General features: G+C 42.9%; 2 protein-coding genes across 6 annotated transcripts; one reads left to right on the top strand and one right to left on the bottom strand.

Moving 5' to 3' along the window:
* Window positions 1-1,189: 1,189 nt before the first annotated feature.
* trnau1apb (tRNA selenocysteine 1 associated protein 1b) lies at window positions 1,190-12,022 on the top strand. 2 transcript variants are annotated; one of them, XM_061797224.1, is made up of 9 exons: window positions 1,190-1,360; window positions 1,780-1,877; window positions 2,156-2,255; window positions 3,048-3,100; window positions 4,867-4,995; window positions 5,419-5,535; window positions 7,183-7,483; window positions 8,344-8,383; window positions 11,182-12,022. In XM_061797224.1, exons 1-9 carry the CDS (start codon window positions 1,325-1,327, stop codon window positions 11,316-11,318), a joined length of 1,011 nt encoding a protein of 336 aa, XP_061653208.1. In that variant the 5' UTR covers window positions 1,190-1,324; the 3' UTR covers window positions 11,319-12,022. The 2 variants fall into 2 exon arrangements, with proteins under 2 accessions (XP_061653208.1, XP_061653207.1); XM_061797223.1 differs by having other exon boundaries at window positions 8,341-8,383.
* Window positions 12,023-13,094: 1,072 nt separating this feature from the next.
* fitm1l (fat storage inducing transmembrane protein 1, like) lies at window positions 13,095-20,895 on the bottom strand. Of its 4 annotated transcripts, XM_061797226.1 has the most exons (6): window positions 16,775-17,810; window positions 16,169-16,659; window positions 15,977-16,052; window positions 15,786-15,874; window positions 14,805-15,560; window positions 13,095-14,358 (listed from the first exon to the last, which is right to left on the bottom strand). In XM_061797226.1, the coding sequence occupies exons 5-6, from the start codon at window positions 14,981-14,983 to the stop codon at window positions 13,728-13,730; spliced, it is 810 nt and encodes a 269-aa protein (XP_061653210.1). In that variant the 5' UTR covers window positions 14,984-15,560; window positions 15,786-15,874; window positions 15,977-16,052; window positions 16,169-16,659; window positions 16,775-17,810; the 3' UTR covers window positions 13,095-13,727. The 4 variants fall into 4 exon arrangements, with proteins under 4 accessions (XP_061653210.1, XP_061653209.1, XP_061653213.1 ...); XM_061797225.1 differs by adding an exon at window positions 20,823-20,895 and having other exon boundaries at window positions 15,786-16,659; window positions 16,775-16,872; XM_061797229.1 differs by having other exon boundaries at window positions 14,805-15,081; window positions 15,167-15,560; window positions 15,786-16,659; window positions 16,775-17,811.
* Between the last annotated feature and the right edge of the window lie 369 nt (window positions 20,896-21,264).

Raw genomic sequence — 21,264 nt, 5'->3', positions numbered from 1 at the left:
AAGTTCCCATTTGTTAAAACAAAAACAAACAAAAAAGCAGCACAATTGAGCCTGTGTTTATTCTGTCCGTGAACTGTAGGTAAAATGTGGTAAATCTTCACTGCCTCTGCCAAACAGCTTCTTGTGGTAATCCTACTGATGTGCTGGTGTTCTATGTTGAAATAGGATGACTATCAGTAAATTGGTTGACCAAACAATGTGGAGGCTTGACCAGTTGTTGGGGAGACATTGAATACCTTCCTCAGTGCCATGATGTGATGCGCCCTTGAGCACAGCAACTTGAGCCTAGTTCAAGATCAGATCAGGAGCGGTGAAGGTCCTGAGAGGTCGTTCTCAGGAACTTGAAAGTCTAAATGGTTGCTAGATGCCTCCTGAAGTCAAATTTCCGTTCAACGCGACAGACTGTTATCATTGAAAACAATCTCCCCCCCCTGACCTTTTTGTCTATTTTAGCTTCTCTTTAACTCATCCAAATTGTGTTGACTGTTCATGTTTTTGATGAGCTCAATGTCGAAGTGTTATCTCTTCACATTTTTATATGAAATCTGTGCACACTGAAACAGTGGGATCGGCGTTCAGATCCGCTCTGCTCTTGACTCTCAAACTTAAGAGGTATCTTTTTGCTCAGGCTCTAACATTTATGGCTGTGCTTTCGGGTTTCTCCCAGGATTCACGGAGTCGTCACTGTGGTGACACGAAGCCATTCTCACGGGACTGGGGTGAGTAGTGGATCCTTTTCACAAGACATTATTATTTGATTTTATTATTTTTTTTTTTTAAACGTTGTCCAGTGGTAACCCCCACGAACCACAAGATGTCTCCCAGGGTCCCCCTACACAGCTACTCGAAATACTGTATCACGTTTGCCTCGCAGTTCTGAGGTTCGGGGTTCGAATCTTGGCTCCAGCCTTCTTGTGTGAGGTTTGTATGCTCTCCCCATGCTCGTGTCAGCTTTCTCCCGCATTCCAAATAATGCATGGCAGTAGTTACTAATGGGTGTCAATCACATTTTAATTTTAATTTTTTTTTAAGGGACAACTACTCTCAGGTCAACTCGAATATTTTTATTGGGTGAATAAAGATTCCTCATGTTGCCAAAACGTTCACTGTTAAAATCGCCTCTTTGGTGCTTGCTGTTCTGCTCCAATACTCTAGGTGTCAGCATGTCATTTAATAATACTAAAAAACATGAGGCATACCGGAAGTGCCAAAGCAGCCTTGTACGGAAAATAAACCACCAGTCGAGTTAATTTTCGAACAAAAGCTGGCATTTGGAACGCCACCAAACTTTTACAGACTTTCCCCTCCCAATTCTGTTAACAAGATGTTTAACAGACAAACGAGTCTATGGATGGGTGATGTATGCTTGAAGTCCTTTCATTTTTGTTTTTGCGTTAGCTTAGTTTTAATTTTAGCTCATTCTAGAACGTTACACTAGCGAAAGTGATACGTTTACTTTTACAGTACACGATTATGCTACGTTCTAATTGCTTCAGCTGTGTGTATGAGACAAATCACTTCAACCAGTTTGCGGGATGTGTTTTTTCATGTTTTCTTTTTTTTTTGGTACTGTACATGGCTGTTAAGTATCAAAGCACCTTGCAAACGTCTGTATTTTTACCTATCAAGACGCATCACCCCTTCATAACGACCCTTGGCTATGCGAAATCAGAGTTTTGCTACGCATTGTAATGTTAACTAAAATATTTGTTTGCATGACGCGAAGAGTTCTTGTTCTTGATGGAATTCTTGTGTATTCCCCCCCCCACCTGTGTTTAGTTGGACCCATACATGGATGAGAACTTCGTCAAACAGGCCTTTAGTACAATGGGAGAATCACCGTTTGGAGTCAAAATAATAACTCACAAGATAACAGGGTAGGCTACATACAAAGATTCATATTACAGTATACACTATGGCAGCGGTTCTCAAACGTTTTACACCAAGTACCATCCATCCATTTTCCATACCGCTTATCCTCACTTAAGTCATTGGACATGACTTAAACACATACATACCACACCCTTTGAGAGTCACGCTGGCTTTGTGGAAGTGTGGATGTGCACCCACCACCTCCACAAGATGTCTTCTGTATTGCCTCAACAGATTACATTTTCTTTCCACATGTCCTTAACATTTGTGTCCTGTTGTGCAGCGTTTCTGCAGGATACTGCTTTGTGGAGATGGCAGATGAAGCAAGCGTCGACCGTTGTGTTCAAAGACTTAATGGAAAACTGGTTCCTGGATCAAACCCGGTACGTCCTCATTGCAAGAGACTTACTTTTAACTCTTTAAAATATAATGAAAATAATAATTTCTCCGTTATGTATGTGAATGCTACTGACCTTCCTTTTTTCTGCAGTATTCATTCATCTTCCATTCCGCTTATCCTCACTAGGGTCGCAGTAGTAGTCTCTAAATTACCAAGCAATACTTCCTTGTCACACTTGAGTGTGGATAGTGGAGCTCAATTAATAAATGTCCTCCTTTTGTTGTATTAGAAACAAAATACTTGCCGATAAGATCATGTAATATGGTTTATGTTTTGCTTGATTAAAAATAGACCTGAATTCATTTAGGACCCCTAGGTACAGTATTAAGTGTACTATTTCCTTTTCCGCCGGCAATTATAACACATTTATGCATTTACATGTGTTGGCATATGTTCACCATGGCTATAGTGAGTACATTTGACTGTGAATTAAGTGGAATTTTAGAAAAAATAGTGTCTAGTGGTGCATGAAAGTTATGCTACCAATTACTGTTGGCCCTGTGAGCTGGCCAAGCTACTGGGCTCTGCTCTCCACTGGCCTTTACCTGCAGAGAGGCTTGTTGTACATGAATAAGCTTTGTTTGAAGCCGGTGAATAGAGTCTCTGGTAGCAACTAACTGAGGAATGGGCTAAAGGCTGGCCTGGGTGGAGGAGGTATGTAAACCTAAATAACCATGATAACATCTCTCTTTATTCCCAGCAATATCAGTGCTGTACTACAGGACTATGCTGAGAGTGTGGTTGTCTTAGTGTGTGTTCTCTCTTCCATTCACAGCCTCGGAAGTTTAAGCTAAACTTTGCCACCTATGGGAAACGGCTGGAGGCCGGGTAAGTTTGGCGAATCCTAGACTGCATACGTCCTTCTTGTGTATCGAGTAATTAATTTTTCTGCAACAATTCATACTGAGAATAGGTAGAAAATAGTTCGTGTGTGTCACTCAACATTTGCAAAGTCAAAGAAATGTCGGAAATATATTAACAGTGGTCCCAAAATTGTAAGTAATTGACAAACCCCCTGCCCCCAGGCAGTTTGACACTGAAGCTTCGATGCGTGCGTCAAACCCCGAGCTCCAATTCCATAGAACCACTGCTTCGAAGCTTGCGGGTGACACATGACTCAAGAAGCAGCAACTGCTTCATTGCCTGTATGAACCACCTGACCGGTTAGCCATCCAATCAGGTGATTATAAATTGACTCGTTGGCGCGTGATTAGTTTGGTGGTTCGTAACTGCGTTATGTCAAAGCAGGTTTTTCCGTATCCCTGGCTATGGCTCTACAATCGGTAGAGCGTTGTCTTGTAATTTTGGGATCTTAGGATCTTCAATTCCTGTAACAAACCGGGACTTTCTTTTGTTACTCATATTGATATCTATTCATATATGGTAAGGATAATCCTAATCCTTTACTCTCATCTGTTTCAAGTAACGGAACATTTTTGTATGGACGCCAGCATCAGCTGTCCCTCCTGAGCGAGTATGTTTCAAATTTGGAGAAGTGAACAAAAAAAGAAATGGGTTCAATCAAAAAAGTATGAAAAAATGTTGTACCTCGATAAAAATCTGTTTTCCCCATTCCACATAATCACCCCCTGCCATAGTTACACAAGCACACCCAAACTATGAAATTCTTCCCTCAATACTCTCATCAATAACACAATACGTAGACATCCATCTTTATTTGCAAATAAAATACGATCGGTCTTAGTGTGTGGGCACCAAGGATTTTTTAAAATCCACTGCAGACGTGCGTCACTGTTAAGTCTTCGTTATTCTCGCGCGGGCGGCGACTGCGCTGACGTCACTGCGGCTATCCCGCACGCAGTTTGCCTTTATACTCGAGCGCAATCCACGCGCGCAGTTTAGAAAATGTACTGCAGTTCTCCTCCAAGTCGGGGGTGTTCTCGCTAAGGCCGGTATTGGCTGGGACACTACAGGGTGGAGTTTCCTCTGCATTTTTTGGTCTTTTCCGGTAGCCGTTTTTACTGTCCTTGCCGGAACAAGGAACAAAGCAACAACAATGGCGACTGTGGAACAGTGTCTGCTATCAAAAAATGGCCCTAAATGACCAGATGATATGTTTAATTAAGCTGCAAAATCGATCAAGAAGGCAGCGGCGTAGATGATACGTAGAACCAAGCGGAACGCTGAGTACGTCATCACAGCATGTGAGTAAAACGGACCAATCACGAGATGATCTCCGCGGCATTCTACGTGCAGCAACAATTTCTGCTGTGCGCGCGTCAAGTGACGTGCGGCCCAATGCATCGGTCACGAGATGCAATGCGGGTGCCGCCGCCCGCACAAGCGCTGGAATATAAAGAGGCCTTTACTGATGCATCAAATAATGGAACCATTTTTGAAACAGTTGGCCCAGGTGGTTCACAAAAGCTGCATTTGCCCATCACTCGTTTAAACTGTAAATATACCACAAACTCTGAGCCCAAAACCCTTCAATGTAATTTCAAACTCTTACAACTATCGTACAACTTTGCTGCACCATTAAAAATCAACTGCATGCACGACAGCACAGGTACTGTAATGTATGTCGGTGCACAACAAATAAGAGTAGCGTGTGTCTTTTTACTTCTCCAAAGGCCTGATTTCTCAGTGTTTGTGGGAGACTTGGCCTCTGAGGTGGATGACTTCCAGCTCCACCAAGTCTTTAAGAGCTTTCCCTCCTGCAAGGGAGCCAAAGTAGTCACTGACCAGTACGGCTACTCCAGGTACATCAGCTTACAGTCAGAACCAACAGCAACTCCATGTGGATGAAATCTGTACTTGGTTATGGTGTATTCTATTTTGATATAAGTAATGAGTATTGTAGCAAATCTTACACAATAATCTTGTTTCTGTTGTCTAGTAGCTACTGGATAGCATCACAAGGGACCTTGATCCATTTTCACAAGAAGCCTGAAGAAATGTGTTTTTGCCATTTTATGCTAAAACTATTGTTTTCCCCATATAGGCTAAGCAAGAGCAACTCACAATTCAAGTGATGCTACTTCATGTTAAAAGTAAAACCACAAGTTTCAGTTCTACCATAATAATACCCATCTATATACCCTTCTCAATATGTTGTTTTTCATTTTGAAAGTATGGAATGTACAGAAGCATGGAGACGTGTTCTGACTGTTGTTTGCTTGCAGAGGTTATGGCTTTGTCAAGTTTGGCGATGAAAATGAGCAGAAGAAGGCTATCGAGGAATGCCAGGGCACAGTGCTCGGGGGAAAGCCACTCCGGCTCAGTTATGCTGTGGCAAAGATGTAAGATATGCGTTCATCCTCGGCAGCATCATCATTAGACATTTGAAGAGCCAAAGCTCTGCTTTTTGAGTCACAGTATTTCATCTAACTTGTCACAAAAAAGTTGACAGCCGTACTTCCTGTAGCTTGCTCTACTGTTTTAGGACATAAAATGTTTTGGCACAGTATCCAGTTTGTTGCCACCCTCTCATGACAAGTCTAATATTAGCAGCCAAAGTGGACGGGAGCGGCACGACGGAACAATTATAAAACATCCAATAGTATTTACAGTTGAAACCAGAAGTTTACATACACTCTATGAAAAGATGTATGCCTTTTTTTTTTCTCTCTCACTGTCTGACATGAAATCAGACTAAACATTTTCTGTTTTAGGTCAATTAATATCACAATTATTTCTATTTGCTAAATGCTGATTTGCTTAAATAATAAAAATACGACAATCTAACGGGAGAGTTGAATGGAGGACTGCAGCTATTGAAATAACTTAGTTCTCAAGTGTCTATCGAATAATCTAGTATTTGGATAAACTGTTTTTGCTTGGTTGAAGAACAATTATGAAAACAAAAGAGAAAAGACCTTTCTCTTAACAAACAACCAATCGGTTTCCTTTTTTATGGAATCAACAGTTTTTATTTCAAAATTTCTGTTTGGGTACATGACCCATTTTACCTTTGCCACGTTTTCACCTACATGACTCAAAGTTTAGCAACTTACAGTTCAAATGTTCGTACACACTGGTGAGCAAAACCTACAAGCACCCTGTATGAGGTAATGTTGTGGTTGCATTATACTGTATTTATCACCTTAGTAATAAACAAGCCACACATTCGTCGGTAGTCATAATTAACAGAAACTAGCCCTCCGCAAGGCACGGTGGTTAGCACATCTCCCTCACAGTTCTGAGGTCCCGGGTTCAAATCCGGCCTCGCCTGTGTGGCATTTCCATGTTCTCCCTGTGCCTGCGTGGGTTTTCTCTGGGTACTCCGGTTTCCTCCCACATTCCAACAACATGCATGGTAGGTTAATTGAAGACTCAAAATTGCTCGTAGGTGTAAATGTGAGTGTGAATGGTCCTTTGTCTATGTGTGCTCTGTGATTGGCCGGCAACCAGTTCAGGGTGTACCCCGCCTCTCGCCCAGAGTCGGCTGAGGTAGGCTCCAGCACGCCCGCGGCCTTAGTGAGGATAAGCGGTTTGGAAAATGGATAGCCCTATGTTAGTAAGGTAGACCAACGTTATGTTAGTAAGGTAGACAACCTCGTCTTGGGTCCCACGGCGCGGCTTTATATCGGCATGTTCGGCGGAGAGAACGGTCCGTGTTACGATGACATGCCATGGGTCCTCGCCTTACATTTCATTATGAAATGCTCCCACACTTTCGCCATTTTCTGTCTTTTGCGCTCGCATTTTCTTCTTCGTTTATTTCTTCCTGCGTCACCCGGGGCCTTCGCTTGGTTTCTGCCTTGGTCACGTAAGCGCATTGTGTCCGCTATTCGCAGTTCTGCTTTTCAATGTGTTTCATGAGGCGCAAAATGCACATTTTGACTCGCAAATTGCGTTGGGAAACCGTTTATTTTGAGCCTTGTTTATTGTGGATTCTCTCTTTGAAATTAACATTACATTCCATTTTTTATTCATCTGCTCTGCAGCCCGAAGACTAGCACCTGGGTGGGGCCGAGTCAGAATTACCAGAGCAACTACAGCCAGCCGCCATCAAGTTATTATGGGAACCCCAATGGTGGGGGTCAAGGTTACTACCCTCAGTGGGGCAACTATGATCAATACAACAGTTATAACAATGGTGGCTACAACAGCGGCTATAATAGCGGCTACAACAGTGGCTATAACTACAACTATGGCCACTACGGTTACACCCCACCCAACCATATGGTGCCGCCGCCCCCTATTGGGTTGCCGCCCCCGTCGTCTCATGTAACAGGAGATGTACAGGTATGTGAGATTCAGTGACACTGCTTCCCAAATGAAAAGCCATCAAAGTTTTTGGATAGTGTTTCCTGAAGTTCAGTCTTGGCTGAATTTTGCTTAGTTCATTACAAGGACTTCAAGCCAGGGACAAATACCTAACCAGTATCGCCCTCTGACTTAGCAATAAATAAGCACGCCACGATAATTAGGATATCGACGTAGAGTTCGATAAATACAATGTACACTATAGTTTTTCCGGACTCGATAAATTGTTATTGTTGTGGAGAGCCCTTGTGCAGCTTAACCAGGGAGCGGACGGCGAGTTGGACGGCTGTCACTAGCCGCTAGCGAGTTCGTGGAACGTCGGTGGACTGTCCAATATTCTACAGCCCTGCTCCCTGTGCAGCGCGTAGCACCCACTTAGGGAAAGTTAACTCTTTATTACGTTTATTACTATCCTAGGAGTAAAGAGCTGGTGGGCTAAGGAGATAAACCGCTCGCTCCACTGTGGCGACATCGTTTAAAATGTCAGCGCCCCGCTCCGAGTTGTTTTGTGCGCTAGTCGCCAATCAACAGACACGGGAAAGTTAACTGTTTATTAAGCATAACTTCATTGGGAAACATTATTTCGCCAGTAGTTAACTACAGTGAATGTATTTTGACAGGTGAAGGGTTCTTCTCCAGTGCCTTCAGCAGACCAACCAGACAAGTCTGCGGCTCGAGGGCGGGCCTTATTTTTCATGATTTCAGAGGCATAAAAAAAAAAAAATCCATATTTATATTTTGGAAAATATATCGTCCTAAAAATTTAGCGTGACAGGCCGAGCAATAAATATGTTCATAACTTAATGTCTTGATATTCTTTGTCCATTGGCCCTCAGCAGAGCCCAGAAGAGACTGGAGATGGTGAGGATAGTACCGAAGGTAATAAACACTTTTGTCGCTCACTTTTACTGTGCAATGTAACAGATAAATATGTCTGATTACAACCTTGTTAGACTTTTTCAAGGAGACATTATGCACTTAGTCACTGATGGTGACTTCAGTTCCCTCTCAGTGACAGTGTGAATGTGAGTGCGAGCGGTTGTCCGTGTCAATATGTGCCCTGCGACTGACTGCCGACCGGTTCAGGGTGTCGTACGCCCTTCGCCCGAAATCAGCTGGGATAGGCTCCATCACCCCGCTACCCAGAACAGGATAAGCTGTATTGAGATTGGATGGATGGATATTAATGCATTTTTTTCACAATTTAAAAACCTTCCCTTTTCTGAACAGTCATCAAAACAGTTCAAGATTCCAGAATGATCACAGTTATAATTTTTCTTGCCTTGCTGAAATGAAGCGATTTTAGAGGCTTGCTCTTGCTTGCAAGTAAGCCAGCCAGCCCCATGTACTGCTGGGCCATTGGTTCGCATGGCTTTTGTTTCACTGACTACCTGTGTGCTGAATCTCACCGGCACGTTCCAGCCAGTGGTTGGCTGTCTCTTTCATGCTGCTTTTTTTCTACTTATGGAAGCAGAGTCTAGAGCAGGGGTGTCAAAGTCATTTTTGTCACGGTGTAGTTATGACTTCCCTCGGAGGGCCGTTATGACTGTGAACCCGTATGAAGGAATTATCACCTCATATAATTAGATATACACAACAAATTGATGAACAACTAGTTTTGAAATCAGAAGTCTCTAAAAACATGTTTTTAACTACTGCGTTTCTTTTCAAAGCGGGATTGGAAACAAAAATGCTTGCAATATCTCAACATCATTACATTGGAACAGTATTAGCCGTTTCGATTTGCTTTCGCGGGCCACATAAAATGAGACGGCGGGCCGGATCTGACCCCCGGGCCACCAGTTTGACAAGTGTGGTCTGAGTGTAGAGAAACAGCGAGTGCCCTTAAAGACAATAAAAGCATTTGAACTCCAAGGTAGCGGTTTGTACACATAGTACACCAAGTACCACCACAAAAACGTGTCGGTACCGTGCGACCCCAAAAATAAACTCCTGTGAACATCCAAGGCATCCATTAAAAGGACACACAGCCATGTCTGACCCAAAGCTTACACAGCAATCGCCAGTGGTGGTCCTAGCTTGAACGGCACCCTGTGTGTGAGACCCCCTTTCTTATAGTAGTAAGTGTCATTTAATAAAAAAAAAATTTGGGTTAAGACAAGGTTTTATGATTACCGTCTACATCAACAAATGTTAACTATCACATCGTTTTTGAATCGTATCGCGACCACACTGAAACACATTGTATCGATCAGAATCATGCCGGAGATTCCCAACCCTAATAAAATACAGTCAAAAGAAATACAGAGGTTGAGGTATTTAGTCCTAAAAAGGGCATTTCCGGTACTTAAGTTAAATACAGCTGAACTGCACTTAAATAACTGTCCTGTACTTGATAAATAAATAAAAAAATGCACTCTGCATGAAAGGTAAACATTACTGAACTGGATTGGAAAAAAAGATTTAAGCCGTTGCAAAGCTAGAAGCTCCATTCTGTTTGATTGTATTTCATGTTTTAAATGTAGGTTTATATTGTATTTACTTGAGTGATTGTTTCGCATATCACTAGAGAGAGCCTGCGTACCACACTGAGAATCGCTGCGACGTTATACTATACTATACTATACTATACTGTATGTATGCGGTGCACGGACACATCGCCAAACGCAAACCTCCCCTCGCTACGCAAGAGCGAACGGACTCATAACACAGTAAGCCGCTTGTCGTTATTTAAATGTAATAATCCAAGTACTGTGTTCGTAACATTAACTATTGAATGTTACGTTTTTAGCTTATTTTGGGGTAAGGGATCGGTGCACATAGAATGAAGATGTTGCTAATTTAGCCATTGTCCCTTGAGTTATATATATGTATTATATATACATTCTTTATTGCATACAAGATAGTAAACATGCATATCCAACATACAGTGATGACTGTTAAATGCTAGCTTCATATTTCTGCTACTAACTCTGACCGCAAGAGTGATCAGCAACAACCCATGTCATTAACCCCTCGAGGAAAGGATTCATATTTATACACAAAATCAAAGTTGAAACATCTGCTTATGCCGGAAGAGCGTTTCTACAGCCCCCTTCCCCACTTCTGGCGTCCATGTTCTTGGCGCAGTCGGGAGACACGGCAAACCATGCCGCAGCATGTTGGATGTTCTATCTTGGAGGAGTGTGCGCTCGATTTGGATTGTGATGATTAGTTGTGTTCAGAATATTCGTGTGTATATCAATGAAATTGTACAAAAAATTAGCCTTTTTTTCTTTACCGACATGTAACTATATAAACATTGACTCAACTGAAGGTGCTTTCCTGCCTGAACTAATATTTTGTTGTGTAACTGCAGTTTCTGAGAACTGCTTCACCTCTGTGTTGCATGGAATTGACTTGAACTGCTAGGACGATTGGATTACATTCCACAATTGGTCTGCATTTCCAGAAGGTGCATATGTGAAGCCAAGCAATCAGGATTTTGAGCTTTACTCTCAATTAAAAACTTTTTTTGTATTTTTTTTTTGAACACCACACTACTCGTTTTGTTTGTCCTCTCCTGCTTCTGAAGAAATGGTAATGTGATGTACGTGGTTGTTGTTGGACAGTGTCTGTTAGTTTTTAGCATAACAAACATGCAGTACTCAGAGATCAACTGTGTTTAGTTCAATAATTCTGTCCTTGGTTGCTTATTCTTTGGTGGGGTTTTGCAGTGCCCTTCCAAGGATGTGACGTGGACCAGTGGAACACAGATTTTATGCAACGCAGCGAGGAGCTCTATAATGCCTTGATGGACTGTCACTGGGAGCCACTGGACTCCTTTGACTCTGCTATACCTTTACTCTCTTGATAAATGAAATTAGTCCTCAGGTCCTTCCTCAAACTTGACCCACAATCTCTTCTAATTGGTTGTTCAGGATCTCTGTACTTGTCTTTGCCTGCCCAAACACTGAGCCCACATACAGCTCTGAATTGTCATCATCAGACAGTACAAGTTGATTTTTATTCTTTACGATTGAGAGAGTCTCACAATAAGGAGTGACATTCCCCCTCATGACAGAGGGTGTGGGTCGTTTGGGCACAAAGTACTGAGGGCACCTTGTCTGATGTTCACATTCGTTGTTGCAGTGCACACAGAACATAGAAGTACAACTGAAGTTGTGTTCATGTTGAAATGGTCACCACAGAAAATTCTAGATGTTCCCATTGATACTTGGATGTTCACTCCGGGATGGTACTTATTTGGTATGTATATGCAGTCCATAGAATTATTCTTCATTCAATTTGTGAAGGAGCTGTGGTAATTGTGGGGGAGGTTCTCTGGATGTGATTGTAAAGTAGCTAAGCAGTGTTGCAGTGTAAATCCCTTCGGCGTACGAGAGACTTCGGAGCGCTGTCATTCTCTTTCTTTGATCATTTCCGAAGGTCCCGGCTAAGTTATTGTAGGATGTCACAGCATCATCTATAACTGTTATTTCGGGTGACTATTTTGTAAACTGTATATAGATGTATCTTTTCTGGAAGTGTTTGGTCAATAAAAACATTTAAAAATGATCTCTTGGCCTCGTCATTTAAGATGGAGTTGATGGTAAAATGGGTAACCATGTGGGTCACCGCTAGCGCTTAATGTACTTGTACAGTGGGTACGGAAAGTATTCACACCCCCTTAAAATTGTCACAGTTATATTGCAGCCATTTGCTAAAATCAGTTCATTTTTTTTTGCTCATTAATGTACACACAGCATCCCATATTGACAGGAAACTGACTGACTGTGAGCTGTAAGGTCTTCTATACACAGGCGTGTGGCTGTCCTAATCAAGTCCAATCAGCATAACCAAACACATCTGGACTCCAATGAAGGTGTAGAACCATCTCCAGGATGAGCAGAAGAGATGGACAGCACCCCAGTTCAATATGTGAGTGCCGCAGCAAAGGGTCTGAATACTTATGGCTGTGTGATATTTCACTTTTTCTTTTTTAATAAATCAGTAAAAATGTAAACAATTGTTTTTTTCCCCCCTGTCAATATGGGGTGTGCTGTGTGTACATTAATGAGGGGAAAAAAAGAACAATGAACAATATAACAAAGAGTGAAAATTTTCAGGGGTCTGAATACTGTACATTTAGGCATCAAATATATTCAATTCCTTGCCAAATTTGCGCTTTAATTTGGGGAATTGTTATATTGCGTGTAAATGACACAAAGTCAGATGTTTGAAGAGATATTGATAAACAAGTTTAGCAGGTGTATGTTTTTTATTTATTTATTTTTTTTACATTTAAAGGTCCCACAATTCTTAGCTTCAGTACAGACACACCAATTGTTTTAAATTTTTAGTAGATTAAAATGTTAATCAGAACCCTTTACAATATTGTATTGTTCCCTCAACAATGTCAGATAAGTGGAGAGCAATGATAGCCCACATAACACAATTTAAATGACCTCCAGAGTGACAGAGAAACCTCAAACAATGTTTCACTCGTACTTAGCATCAATAATTGTTTTTAGTTGTGGGATGTTAAGCACACGACACTTTTGTCTCAAATTGTGTATTTAGATTCGCTAGACAAAACGTTTGCTCTCACACAGCAGCAGAAAGTCAAGGCACATCCACCATGATGATGCAGTGTGCAAATGGGAAACAATGTTTTATTTAAAACATTTTACATATTCAATCTTTTTTCCTGACAATTCTTTGCTGAGGTTATTTTATCTACTCGCACTCCCTTTCTTACAGCCACACTATATGATATGAAATACAAGAGATGGAAAATTCAGCCTCGAAGTAGATTCGGTGGGACCTACAAAGCCAAGTTGGTCTAATTACAGTACATCTCTGTCCACAATATAGATGTAGCCACTTCTGACATTTTCATTGTAATATTCCTAATCATGTTGTCGCCCATGTACGACAGACAGAGTTTATTTATTTTATTTAATTACACTAGTATTTGCAAACAATGTTAAATTATTTGGTCAGAAATGAACCAATTTGACATGAAAGTCTTGACGAGTTGTTGAAGCTGTGGTAAAGGAGCTTTATTTGTGAAGCGCTTTTCTACCGTCAAGATACTCAAAGCCCTTTTATACCCGATTTCACCCACAAGAATTCATGAAAGATGAACAGTCTGATGGGAAAGTAACATCACACACCGATAAAGCAGCACTCGGATCAACTCGGGGTAAACTGAGGGGGCATCCTGGGATGAAACCCACAACCCCCTACCACCCAAGCACCCAGATCTCTGTGTTCCATGTCAGTCTTGGTTTTTGAGGAGTCCAAATCCAGGTCTCCCGGGACAGTACCAGCAGGGACCCTGACAGTACCACCCTTGATACAATCCCCTCCAACTCAAACAACCAAGAGCCCCTCCTATCAGCTGGGTGGGGAATTGAGGGAAGTAGGCGAGGAGACAGAGGAGCAGGAAGAGCCAGAGGCTGAGCAGGAGAACACAGAACAGGAAGAGGATCCTAAGCGGGGCGTCAGAACATCCACCGAGGCTCAGATAAGGGCCGAACACCGCTGTTTCCTCGGCGAGCAGCAGGCAGCAGAGACACAGGAGGAAGACATCCTCTGAAACCTCATATCCTCTCCACAGCATCCCAGCTTTGAGGCATTCCGCCTTGCTCTCGCCTTCTCGCAACACTAACAGAGGCTGACTGTCGTCGATCTCCGGGTTGCCCGGTAGGGGCTCGTAGCAGCTTCCTGTTGCGTTTTCGAGAACGTCGAGAAGTTTGCAGAAGACGAACCACAGTCCACCAGCGACTCCGAGCCGGGAGAGATGACGGAAGGACAGTGAGAGGGAACGACGGGTGGAGAATGACAGGAGGAAGACAAAGGATCCAACGAAAATGCACGTCCATCCCCAACCAGATCGCAAAAACATCCTGGAAGAACAAGTAGTGAATAAGTAGCAATAGCATTTCGATAGAGTAGCCTCTACAGTGTCAGTACTGTGTACTACCGGTTAGCCTCACAGTTCTGAGGTTTTGGCTTTGAAATTTTGCCTCTGGTCTCTCTTATGTGGCGTTAGCATGTTCTCCCTATGCTAGCTTGGGATTTCCCCAGGTACTTCCTCCCACACTTCAAGAACATGCATGTTCGGGACATTGAGGAGTCTAAATTGTCCGTAGATGTTAATGTTTCTAGATGAATGGAAGGTGACCAGTCCAGGGTGTACCCCATTGTTCAAATGTTTCTGTAATCCAACAAACTAGATCAAGGTAATACCACCAGTGTGGAGATAATCCAAAGGTTATTGTGTTGGTGTCAATCACATTCACAACATCTTCACTCTAATGCATCACACTCGGGAAAACGGGAGCAGCCTCACCTGTACAGGAAGTGGCTTCTCTTGGCAAATATGCTGTGCTGGGACACCCAGAGACTGAGCGCCGGGCCGAACACCACTGTGGCAGACAACGCGAGGTGGAAGTGCCGACGGAACAAAGGGTTTCCCAACAGGTGGGCGGCCAGGTCCGTCAAGACCACCAGCACTGCGTTGAGGATCATCTCTACCCGCAGCTAAACTTCTGACTGGGTCACGAGAAATTTCCTGTTGCTGTCTTGAATGTAGTCCTTCACAGTCCTATCAGCATGGACTAATTCACCTGATGAGATTTGAATCCACGCTAGAATTCCCTTGATGCCAGACAAATTATTTGCATAGTAAAGATAGTTAACCTAGACACATACAATCCCGGTTGACCAAATACTTAGCTATGATTCCTTGCCGCAGATAGATGATAGAAAACAAATGAAGATCCTGCAGAGATTCAAAGCTCCCGTGGCTCAGTTAGCTGCCTCTGTGCGGGACAACAGGAACCAGCCAACTGGTTTGTGGCACTTCGGACTCCAAATATGTGCACGCTTAAATCCACCCGTGAAATTCTTCAGTCCCGGTAAGAAGGCCTGACTCCCGGCGGTATCAAGTGTCTGCGGGCAGTTTGAACTGCAGGAGAAACTCGAGATGCTGTCCATCTTCTCGGACATTGTACAGCAATTTCCCACGAGTCAATTGCTGTGTGAGAGCTGACCCGAATCCCTCAGCAAACTGCACCCTTGACAGCTCCTACTCCAAGATCCCATGCTAAACACAAAACAATGCACAACATGGTCTGGACCTGCGGATGTCGTAGCGTTTGAAAATCAAAGAACTGTCAAACAAAGTGGACTGATTATTTGTTGACGTTATTTGACCTGATGTACAAGCATAAGAAAAAAAAGAACACATGAAGTCATGAATTCAACATTTGCAAATTCTGTGTAATAATATGAATGTTTGTGTGTGTGCGTGTGTATTAATAGCACTAACCTTTAAACTGAATCCAGGCTAAAGCTCAACAGCTGCGACAGTCCATCTGGTTGGCTTTGTGGGTGGGTGATCTGGGCTGAATATTATAGCTCAATATTTTAAGAAATGTAAATTGTTACTATTTAAGGTACAATTTTACAGTGATTGCATCTTGCAGTCAGCATTTATTAATGCAAACTACCTTTATCTACCTCATCTATACCCAACAAATTACATCTTGATTGAAGTTACGTTTCTTGTCAGCTGGTTCAACACAGCTTTTCTCACCTTTCCCAAAAAAAGGGCATGTTAGCTGTTAATAATAATAATACAAAATGTTAAGAACCTTTTAGTAGACAAGAGACAGTAGAAGCACTTTAAGAATAATTTGAGATAGTATTTACAAAAGCGGCATGATGGTTGAGCGGTTGGCACGGTGCTTCCCAATTCTGAGCTCGAGGCTAAGAGCACGCCCTGAAACCGGAGGGTCTCCGCTTCATATCCCCGAGCGTGTCGTCGTCGTCGTCATCTGCCTGGGCGAGACACTTAAACCGCATCGCCTATGGATGAATGTGGTTTGATGTTTGATGTTGGGCGGAGGGGCTGTAGGTGCAGAATGGCAGCCACGCTTCTGTCAGACTGCCCCAGGGCTAAAGGTTGTAGGAGGCTATACAAGTAATGAACCTAGAATACATTTCATCAGTGAAAGGTTCTATATTTTAACATTACATTAGCTTAAATTAAGACTAAATTATAGAAGTGAATGTGAGTGCGGATGGCTGTTTATCACGTGCCCTGCGAATGACCGGGGACCAGTCCAGGGGAAACACCGCCTCTCATTCAAAGTCAGCCGGGATAGGCTCCATCTCGCCTGCGACCCTCACGAGGACAAGCGCTATAGAAATGGAGAAACGTTTTAAGGATCCGCACGCTGTACACCAGCATCTTAGGGATTTAGTCACTCTTGCAACATCAGAACTGCTTTTCCAATCTGAATGCTTAATGCTCACATTTGGACAAGTAGCATCACAGTCGCTGCATATTTGTGGACATCACTCCCAGGATCGGAGTTCTCCCGCATTCCCAAGGTGCTGTATTGGGCTGAGACCTGTTGACGGGGCAGACCATTTCAAGACCGTTTCCTGCAGGGTGTAGGATGAGGAGAGGAGTGCACTTCGCTGAGCTCATAAACGGATGGACATGGTCAGGAGTGCCCTCTTGTGTGCTCTTCTGCTGTGGCAGTCCATCTTTCTTCACATTTGACATGCGCTGTGAGACCTTCCCTTAGGCCCGGATCAGACTCCAAGACAAATTTGGTCTTTCACAATTGTCACTATGTCAGACTACTGCCGTAAAATCTTGCCGTATCTCGCTCAGACAGTGGCAACACAACACCGCCCTGTCCCATCTTTTACAATCACTGGGCTTTTTTATGCACGCCTCCCTTGTGATATGTAGTTATTCACTCCATCCTCAGACCGCCCAATGTCAGACCACATCTAATTAGGTTGACATAGGGGGCACATTCTGATACTCAAACAATCTTTGATAATATGAGGTTTCTGTCAACAAATACTACACTAATCAGTCTCACGTAGCAAAACTTTCACTCGCACTGCCAGAAAATGCAACTGTGCGCTCTGTCTGTCTGTCTGTCTCTCTCTCTCTCTCTCTCTCTCTATCCATCTCTTACACACACATTCAACATTACGCCACTGTGGGAGTGTTTACAGCTGACTTCCGTCACCGCCAGCCAGCCAGTTAAAGGGGCTCATCTCATTCCCTTTAAACGTGCGTAAGATGCGTGAATGGAGCATTGTCACGGTCATTGTCTAACACGGTGTGGAAACAGACAATGTGAGCGGGTATACAGAATGAGCTGGTGATAACACTGCTGACTTAAATATGTCTGAACTCAGTATCTGTCGGTCTGTGCCCTGATCAAATTCACCCAAATCGCATTGGACCAGCGGTCTATCTTGCACCGGTATTTCGGTGTGGTCTGAGCAGGCGTAAATTTAGATTGATTTTCTGCCGCCAAATTGTCACTCTGCCAAGGACACACCCTCTGCTGTGTCGAAACGCCCATCTTGGTGCAGACTAGTCTGGCAAACTAGCAACTACGCAGCAAGCCTAGCACTGGCATGAAAATCAGGATACGCACCCCGCTACAGATGCGCCGTCTGCGAAAATATATCATGAAACATTTGCGCTCCTGTGGTCTAAAAACATATTTCTCAGAGTGGAGAATGAATTCTCGCACATTGTCGTGGAAGCGCCAAATGTCAGGCACTTTTGAAAGAAGTCTGCTCACTTGGCATCGCCTTCACATTCGTGCGGTACAGTACTTTGACAGGAAGTGATGTGGCCATATGCAATTGAGCAACACTGTTTTTCTTCTTTTAGATTTTGTTTTTATTCTTCTTTATCTTTATCGCACTGTTAGTGATTTGAATATATGGATTGAGACAGATTACAATAAAATAAATTCCGCCCCCTAATTCGAGTCGCTGGAAGATAATTGTGTGCAGTTCTACAGGTGTACGGACATCAATGAGGTCGATGGATCAGCACGATGGAGGTTAACAATTGCATCATTCGGAGCTCGTGTTTATTATATATACAAGTCTGCCTCAGAGGGGAGAGGTTCTGGTTTAGAATCTTGGCTCTGCCGTTCCTTTGTGGCGCTTTCACGTTGTCACTGGGGTTTCGCGTTGACAGATGAAGTCACCAATCAAAATGCAGCTTCATGCTCCACAGCATTTCATAGCAATCCCAAACTACACCAACATACAAACACGAGTATTCGGACCCATTTATTATCGATTATTCTATCAACCAAAAGCTACTCTAACTTCTTATATTTTGGTACGACACAAATGATACCAAGCAAATCATTCTTATGTTATCTTAGCATTCAACAGCCATCCCTGTATTGTCCTTTTTGTTTCTCTTGATTCATTAATTTATGAGCTTCCCTTAATAGTTTGACAGCGACCGTTCCCCCCCCCCCCCCAGCGATGTTTGATGCATCAGCTGTCAGGCAATCGACTGCGCGCATGACCACTTACATGTCCGTCCAAGTATGATAACGTAAGGGCATATCAAGTGATATTGTTGAGGGATGCGCATGCCCCGACAGCAACGTCCTGGGGGGTGAGAGTGGATGGAAAAGGGGCGTCCGGACGGTGATGACTGGTAGTTGGCACAGTCGCCTTACTGGTTTAAAATGAGTCACCTTGGATCTTTTAGGGGTTCTCCAGCTTTGGTCCACAGCCCCCAAATGCATGTTATGTTCATTGAAGACTCCAAGTTGTGAATGGCTGTCCGTCTCCATGTGTCAGCCCGATGATTGACACGTGTCAATGCCCCAGCAGCTAACATTTTCAGTTCACTCTGTAAGAGATGCTGCTGACCCTGGGAACTCACTGTTTCCTTCTTCTTTTTGTTCGAAGCAAACATGAACGTTTTTAGCTACATTGACATTTTGGAAAACTTCATTTCCTGTTGAAAACTTTATTTGTTTTAGTTTCCATTTAACGTCTTAAGACACGCTGCTGACCCTTCGAGCTCCCTGCACGTTTTGTTTGCTCTATTGTTTGAGTTGGAAAAAACAACAACAACCTTTGTTGCAAAGCTGAAAGCAAATGAACACATTTAGCAGGAATTTAAACCATCACATTTTTGAATAATACAAAAATTCTATGCCAATATTTTCCCTTTTACTCCAAATAAATAGCTTCTAATATCGATTATCTGCCTCCCCTTGACCACCAATAATGGTTATCGGTGTCTGCTCTGAAAAAAAAAACATTGAGTTGGTCTATCTCGCCAATTTTCATTTTTACATTGTAAAACAGGAGGACATGTTAGCAATGACATTAATGATCGGTTCCTGCCATCGCTCAAGTTAGGGAGAAGTAATATTAATATGATTAACTTGCTCGCCGAAGCTGTTTTTCTGACTTTTCCCCTTTTTTAATTTTCAGGTTGTATTATAAAGAGACTGGATATATACATCTGACTTGGAGCACTGCTAAAAGGAAATGTAGTCATGGCCTAGAATATTTACGGAAAGCGCATGTTAGGGTTGATCCAAATGATTATTTCAGCAATGGCAAAGTTTTCCTGATTTGACAGACCGCCACTACTGATTCGGCACCTCCTGGGAAAATGTTCGCCAATAGCGAGCGGTTGGCACAGTGGTTGGCAATTCTGAGCTTGGGGCAAACTGCAAAAGCTGCAAACCACAGTTCACGTTGAAGACTGCCTGGTTAGACTTTGCTAGAAAACATATGCGTTTATAAGGTTCATCTTAATCCTTTGCTTATTCCCTATTTAAAAATGGACGCTCAGGCACATGCCGTGGCCCTCACACTTCAGATCTATTCAAGATCATGTGTGGCGGTGTGGTCACAGCAACTGTCGGCGCTCTAATCTTACCACTAATCCTACGAAAGCATTGACGGACAACGCAGGCAGCTGCCTGCTCAATCCGAATCGGCTCTGCCTTTTCCTGCTGCTGAATATATTCCGTAGGGTGGAGCCAAAAAAAAAACGTAGGCTCATAAAAAAAGACGAGATGGAAGTATTGACTGCAAGTCGGAAATGCAAGCTGATCTGAATTCCAATCATATCGTGCAGTACCATGACAGTACATGCCTGTGGGCAAAAGTCCAATATTCTAAAAAGCAATCATAATTTCAGCGACGCAGGATATCAAATCAATAACTGGTAAATAACAACATCAATAATAATAATAATATCGGGAGCAATGTCAGGATAGTTGCCAGGTCTGCCAGTCAGCTGTCGTTTTGCCTGTGCATGGTTGGGATCAACTACTCGAGGAGCGACCTCATCTGCTATCAGGTGTAAATGCCATTGAGAAGTGAAGCCTTTCAAATAGTATCTGTATCGTGTCTATGCTGCGGAATAGTGAGGTCGGGAACCATATCCAAGTGGAAGGTTTATAAATATCAATCAGACGTGCTGCAATAATAACCAAAGAGAACAACGTACGGTGCAGTGCTGTTTTGAGACAAAGACAAGACATCTCACCAATCATTTTGGGAGTGGAGAACGAGACACGGCGACACCGTCACAAGCCCAACACCGACTATAGTAAATGTCTGCTGGTCCTAAATTGTCTTTGGTGGCAGGTTTATGTGTTTCATATTTTTGGTAATATGATGACAGCGTTTGTAAAAACCCATACGTGTTATCGTGTGAGTCGGGGAGTGTAAAGCTAGTTTGCGAGTTCTACTCGATGTTGCAAAGACTGAAAAAATAGCCAATTTAGTTCATTTGGCATACGCTACAGCCAAAGTGTAATAGACAATTTACAAAATAGACTTTCCCGTTTGATGAATTTGACTGAGAAGCCAGGAGAAACTTGTTGCTGCCGCAATTTTGCAAAGACACATTTGTGGTGGTGCAATCCGGTCATGATCCTATATTTCCTTTGTCCTCATTTTTGTGGTGGCATTACAAAAAGTAAAAG

This window comes from Phyllopteryx taeniolatus, chromosome 14 (genome assembly GCF_024500385.1).
Source record: "Phyllopteryx taeniolatus isolate TA_2022b chromosome 14, UOR_Ptae_1.2, whole genome shotgun sequence".
Classification (NCBI taxonomy): Eukaryota; Metazoa; Chordata; class Actinopteri; order Syngnathiformes; family Syngnathidae; genus Phyllopteryx; species Phyllopteryx taeniolatus.
The sequence above is the reverse complement of the archived record's forward strand: the minus strand, read 5'-3'. Positions and strand labels throughout refer to the sequence as shown.